The sequence below is a fragment of the Branchiostoma floridae genome, unplaced genomic scaffold (assembly GCF_000003815.2).
Source record: "Branchiostoma floridae strain S238N-H82 unplaced genomic scaffold, Bfl_VNyyK Sc7u5tJ_377, whole genome shotgun sequence".
Classification (NCBI taxonomy): Eukaryota; Metazoa; Chordata; class Leptocardii; order Amphioxiformes; family Branchiostomatidae; genus Branchiostoma; species Branchiostoma floridae.
In genome coordinates, this window is record NW_023365820.1 from 596,111 (window position 1) to 602,090 (window position 5,980).

Sequence of the window (5,980 nt, forward strand, 5' to 3'; positions counted from 1 at the left end):
AGCCTTTCTAGTAGAACTTCACATGGTTTTAGCTTATTATTGAGGGCGACGACGCCCCAAGCGTATTTTCACGGTTTCGAGCGCCCAAGCTAGGCACGAGCCGTCGCAAGGTAGGTCTTGAGAAATGTTGAAATTTGGACCCTCTGAAACACGATTTTCTGCAATTTGAGGGATAAACTTTGCTGGTAGACTGTGCTAAATGTAATGACATTTCTGTGTTCTGTCTTCTGTCTATTTTTGATGGCGACGAGCGCCGGAGCGTCCTGGGCGCCGGCGCAAGCCATCGCAAGGGACGTCCAGAAAAATCGAAATCTTGAACATCTGAAACTTCATTTCTTGCATTTTTGCTTGTAGTAAGGCAATTTTATTTTCAATGGCCCTCCCCCAGGCTCAAAAAAATTTTCGATGGCCATCCCCCCAGGCCGAAAAAGTTTTCAATGGCACCCCCCCCCCCCCCTATGCACCAGCCCTCCCCTCGATAAATATCGTCAAGTCCCTAAATGATGCTTTTTTGCTGTTTGTATATGCGCATACTTGCTGTGTTATAAACTTTTAACTCAATAGCATTTACTGTATGCTGAACCATTCTGCAAATTTGTGACGGGATTTTATGTGGAGAACATGCATTGATGTTTCTATACCCTTTTTAACCTCCTTGGTACTGGTAAACTGTGGACCCGCGTATATGACCATAGGGCATGTCTATACACATGAATTTTGAAATCAGCGTAGTTTCAACTAATATTTCTTGGCAAATTTTATGACATAGGTTGTTGAAATGGAAAAGCTCAGTAAAACAAAGTATTTTGGCTCTCCTAGGAGTGTGAGAAATGATAATTCAAAGCTGCTTGTTTTGAAAATGTTTCATGTTTATCAGGATGTCATCAAAAGTCATTTTGGATATCAAAAGTCGTGATAATTGCAGTGGTTGATTTTCTTCCAGCCAGAGATGTGGACACTGAAATGTGTGACATGAACCTGGCTTTTTTAGTAGCTAAGGCTTAATTAAGCCCCGGTCACAAAGCGCGTACGATTCCTTGCGATGGACTATTCCGCATATCGTACGATGAGCGCAGTACATCGCAACAAAATCGTAAGCATCGCAAGCCATCGCAACGCATCGGATGGTGTTCAAAATTTTTCCAGCGTCGCACGATTTTTCACTTGTGTCTCTTCTGTATAGCCGTCTGACCGCTTTTGTGCTTCTTTAACCAACAAACATGTGGACGTAGCTGTTAAATACTTTCCTATAATATCTTTAACTGTAAAAATAAATTAAAAAAGACCATGACAACAATATTACAAGCAAAAGTTCAAATCAAGCGTGAGTACTGGTATGGTTATCTTGGCCTGCTTGCCGGCTCTACGTGTCAGGCTCTTTCGAAGATCGTATCATGATATGCTATCAACAAAAAGATGCCATCATACAAAAATCAAATGATAAGCATTATATCATATATATTTCCGACTCATAGAGCCTGCCTTTATGTTCGAGTTGTCCCCATGGTTATTACGATTATGGTAAACTGACCCAAGAGTGCCAAGACCGACGAGAGCTGAGATTTGATCTAATTATAAACTCACGTGCATGAAGCGATCAAACTATTGTCTGCATCACCTGTGCGTGACGCGCTGTTCTCTGGTTGCGACTGTGGCAGTTGCGACTGATATATTTCCCCTTTTCGTCAATATCGACAATATCAGGTAAAACTGAAACCATCACAACATACTAAAAAATCATAAATCTATAACCTCATCAGTAGACAAAAATTGACGTAATGAACTCTGCTATGGGGGCAAATAAAACCTTACGACGATAGCGAAATTTTGAACATGTTCAAAATCCATTTCAGCTCTATTTTTCGCCATACGACGCTCCCCGATTTACTATGATTCACTGCGATTGACACAGGCACGCTCTTATGACCTCATCGTACGATCCACTACGCGCTTTGTGACCACGGCTTTATATACTTAAACCATTGCTTCCGATTTTCTTCCGACTTACGTCGCACTGCGATTATCCTGCGCATCGGAAGGAATCGCAAGGAATCGTACGCGCTTTGTGACCGGGGCTTTAATGACACGAGAACATGATGTTTGCATTTATGTACATTTCTAATGCAGCCCTGGTATTCTATCAAAATGATGGTGTAACACTTAAAAGATACTTCCCAACAGTAATTGATGAGAGTAATTGATCAGAAGTTTTTATGGAATCGCGTTACATCAAAGGTGGTGAATTGCCTGAAATTATGAATACATGCTGAAGTCATGTTGAAGTGTGTGTTAACAGTGAATGTTGATAGACTTGAAATCGATTTTGTCATTTCCATGGTTGATAAGAGATACTTGATTCGAACTCATTTATTAGATTTAGGATTTTCATTGTAAAGTTATGGCTTAGTCATTAATGTAGAATTCAATCATATGGCATTGGTTGTAACAACAGTAGTACACATGTTGGATATGACAAACAACAAAGATGATTAAATATCGTAACTGGTGTACTTCATACGGTGGCAGCTTATTCTTATGATTCCATACTTCATGGATTGCAATGGTGGCTCTTCCAGAATCATTATGCTACACATATATAAATTAAGCATTCAAGGCTTTTTTTTATTCAAAAGCCATGTCACGATTATGGAGAAGTAGGAAGACAAATGCATTCAAGTTGGAAATATCATTTTATTTTCAGGTCAGCCACTGTACATTGGCACGTATCTATTCCGTCCTCGAAATAGTATAAATACTTCCCACTGTTACTTAACGTTATGTTATATTACGGATATATACGGGGACTAACCCCACCTATTGGCAACTGCGTCAACCTAAAAATTTAATCTGAATGATGACAATTTGTAAGACTTCGATTTCCACCGTCCGGAGTCAAACCAATACTTTACAAGACGGACGGAAATCTCTATGTCATTGTCAATTGGAAATCTGCCCAATTCGGATCTACATGCTAAGTTACCACTATTTCCGGAGACTCCAGGGATATTTTGCAAAGCGGTTTTGTGTAGTTTCGATCGGAGATGTATCATTCAATTTCTCGGCACCAGAAGTTTCACATCCATATAAAAGAAAAGGTTTGGCACAGGAGTCAAAGGTTCTCAGAAGGCTATCGGGTGAAACTGTAGCCTGGAGTCCAGCCTTGTTCGCTTTTGTCCGCTCCCGAAGGCAGGGTAGCTACACTGAAGGAGTTGGACATTTGAAGCTTTGCGCGCTTTGTTTGACAGTTGTTGTTTTGGGCTAAAGAAATATATATATTAATGCTACCTGAAACCACAGCACAAAGGCTGATGGCTCGAGTTTCATTGCAGATGCCATGGAGGTCAAATCTACCGATAACTCATCTCAACACAACAACAGGGAACAGTGTGTATCCTCAGACCGTGACACCGGCACGGTTTGTGTAGTCCTGAAGGAGCTGAAAGTTGCCGTGCAAGACGCTCTGACTGACAAACTTGACCTTGGTTTAAAGCTGTCACTTGCAAGGCGTTTCCACTGACCAGGTGAGTCTGTTACAAGACAGGAGGGTACCATAACAACTTGTTATTTCGACTGATCTCCCTTCGGTATTCACTTTCACATTCTGCAAGGTTCATGGTTTACGGACTGACACCGCCCATGCCTTCGGTTACTTGATCACGTCTTAGATCCGTAAGTTACGCTTTTCGGTGACCTCTCTACTCCCTGAGTTTTTGATTGGATGTTTACTAAATCAATTGTATTCCAGTACTTCCTGTCAATAATATGCATCATAGATTGTGTGAATACATACAAATAAGGGCAATCAGAGATGGCATGTTTGACTCACATGCAGGTTACTGACACAGGTGATCAATAGTTACAGCCAAAGCTCACTGACTATGTGACAGGCGTAATGATGGTTTACAATGTATGGTTGTAACCTCTGCAGTCAGATGTACATTATGTTATTTCCATCTATCCAGCCATGTGCTGCAGTGAGTTCGGCAGTTGTGGAGGCAGCTATAAGTACAACCTCGGCTGGGCCCTGATTGTTCTGGGCGTCGTTGGCGCCATCCTGGCAGCGATAGCTGATGGGGTGTACGCAGGATACCCGTTTGCTGGTGTCCATCACATCAGCGCTCCCATATGGGGAGGTATCATTGTAAGTGTGACTGCCTTTTCTTTGCTACAGAAAGAGTGACTGAAACTACGTGGAACGTTACGGTCAAATCTGTACAAGTAACCATCTCTACATACATGAGCAAATTCTGACCAATGGGACCGTTATACATGTATATATTTCCCATTGACACAATCATTGACAATCGTGTCTATAGCGACCACCTGTTCACATAGGCAAGAATCTATGGGTCTCATGAGACAGGGCAGTCTTACATGCCTACATATTACATATGCCTGCATGCTGCCATGCAAATATGTACATGTACAGTTGCATGTATATTACTGGTGATCCCATGTGATGTTTTACAGATTATAGTTGCTGGAGGCTTGGCTGTCCGTGGAGAGAAGAGTCCTGATAATGCCTGTCTGGTGAGGTGTTCCATGTTCTACTAAACTCTCTTACAAATTTTAACAGATATAGATAAAGTGTTTCAGCACGAATTTCTAGGCTGGTTTATCTAAATTACTAGATGCATACAGCAGTAGCAGTATTACCTGAATGTTTCTTCCCTTCATAATGTTGTCATGTATCTAGTGAAAGTTTAAAGTCTTTAAATTTCTGACATTTTTTCGTTCCCCCCACCACCACCCCTCCCACCTTGCAGAGGATAGCACTACTGGTGATGAGCATCTTTGGCATCATCTCTGCCTTTGGGATTTTCGTGATCGCAGCCGCGGGACAAGGCATCGATGGAATCCGGTGTGACCAGTTTGTGTCGGGACCATGTGATCGTGACGGAGGCACCCCTTCCGAGATTGACGGCCAGATTACTTACACCCACCGCTGTAGTGATTATTGGTCTGATAACTGGTAAGTGGAAAGGATGTTGACAACTTGATTGTTGCAGTTTGGTTATGTAACGAATCTAACAAAAGAAACTTTCTTTCAGCCATTATCAAAACATGTAAAGACGTATGCATTGGGGTAGGTACACTTTACTTCCAATGATACATGTTGACACTATAACTCTTCTGTTTTGCAGGTACGATCTGTTTCCAGACTGGCGCAGTGTTAATTGTTGGGGAGTAAGGATCCTCCACATCCTCCAGATCCTGCTGGGACTTGCAGAGACAGTTCTGATGTTCATCGTCAGCATCAGGACCTGCCGCGGAGCATGTAGGAACTGCTGTGACGGCACACAACAACCTCCGGTAGGCAGTGTGTGTCTGTCTGTGTGTGTGTGTGTGTGTGTGTGTGTGTGTGCGTGTGTGTGTGTGTGTGTGTGTGTGTGTATGTGTGCGCGCGTGTGTGCGTGTGTGTCTGTCTGTGTGTGTGCGTATTTGTGTGTGTGTGTGTGTGTGCTATGTGCGTGTATGTGTGCGCGCGTGTGTCTGTGTGTGTGCGTATCTCTCTCTCTCTCTCTGTGTTTGTGTGTGTGTGTGTGTGTGTGTTTGTGTGTGTACATGTATGCACATGCGCACGTGGAAGTGTTTGTGTGTGGTGAGATTGTGGAGACACGGGCTTGGCTCAGTTGCCATGGTTGGATTTCAAATGCTATTTTTGCTTCTGGTTGTTTCTTGACAATGTACAAATAATTAATGCATACAAGTAAGGCCAGCAACACAGTGTGATTTCTAACTTTGTTGAAAAACGTTTTACTGAGATGCAAAAATATTTCACTGTCTGTCTATCAGAAGAAAGTGACATTTCGCTTCAGGAAATAAGCTAAAAGCAATGCTATGGCAGACGGCTTACGTTCACTCTGTATGTACCTTGTGCGTTTCAGACACATGCCATCGTTTATCAGCCGCCTGGAGAGCGCCTAGCCCAACAGGTGCATTATGGGGAAATCATCGTGCAGACAGGTGAGACATCTTA

General features: G+C 42.5%; 1 protein-coding gene across 1 annotated transcript; it reads left to right on the forward strand.

Annotated features, from left to right (window-relative positions):
• Positions 1-3,845: 3,845 nt before the first annotated feature.
• On the forward strand, positions 3,846-5,967 carry LOC118408735 (the record flags this gene model as incomplete). The annotated part of the gene is made up of 5 exons (XM_035809586.1): positions 3,846-4,141; positions 4,471-4,530; positions 4,767-4,972; positions 5,145-5,313; positions 5,889-5,967. Coding segments are annotated over exons 1-5 (691 nt in total), but the record flags the coding sequence as incomplete, so codon positions are not given.
• Between the last annotated feature and the right edge of the window lie 13 nt (positions 5,968-5,980).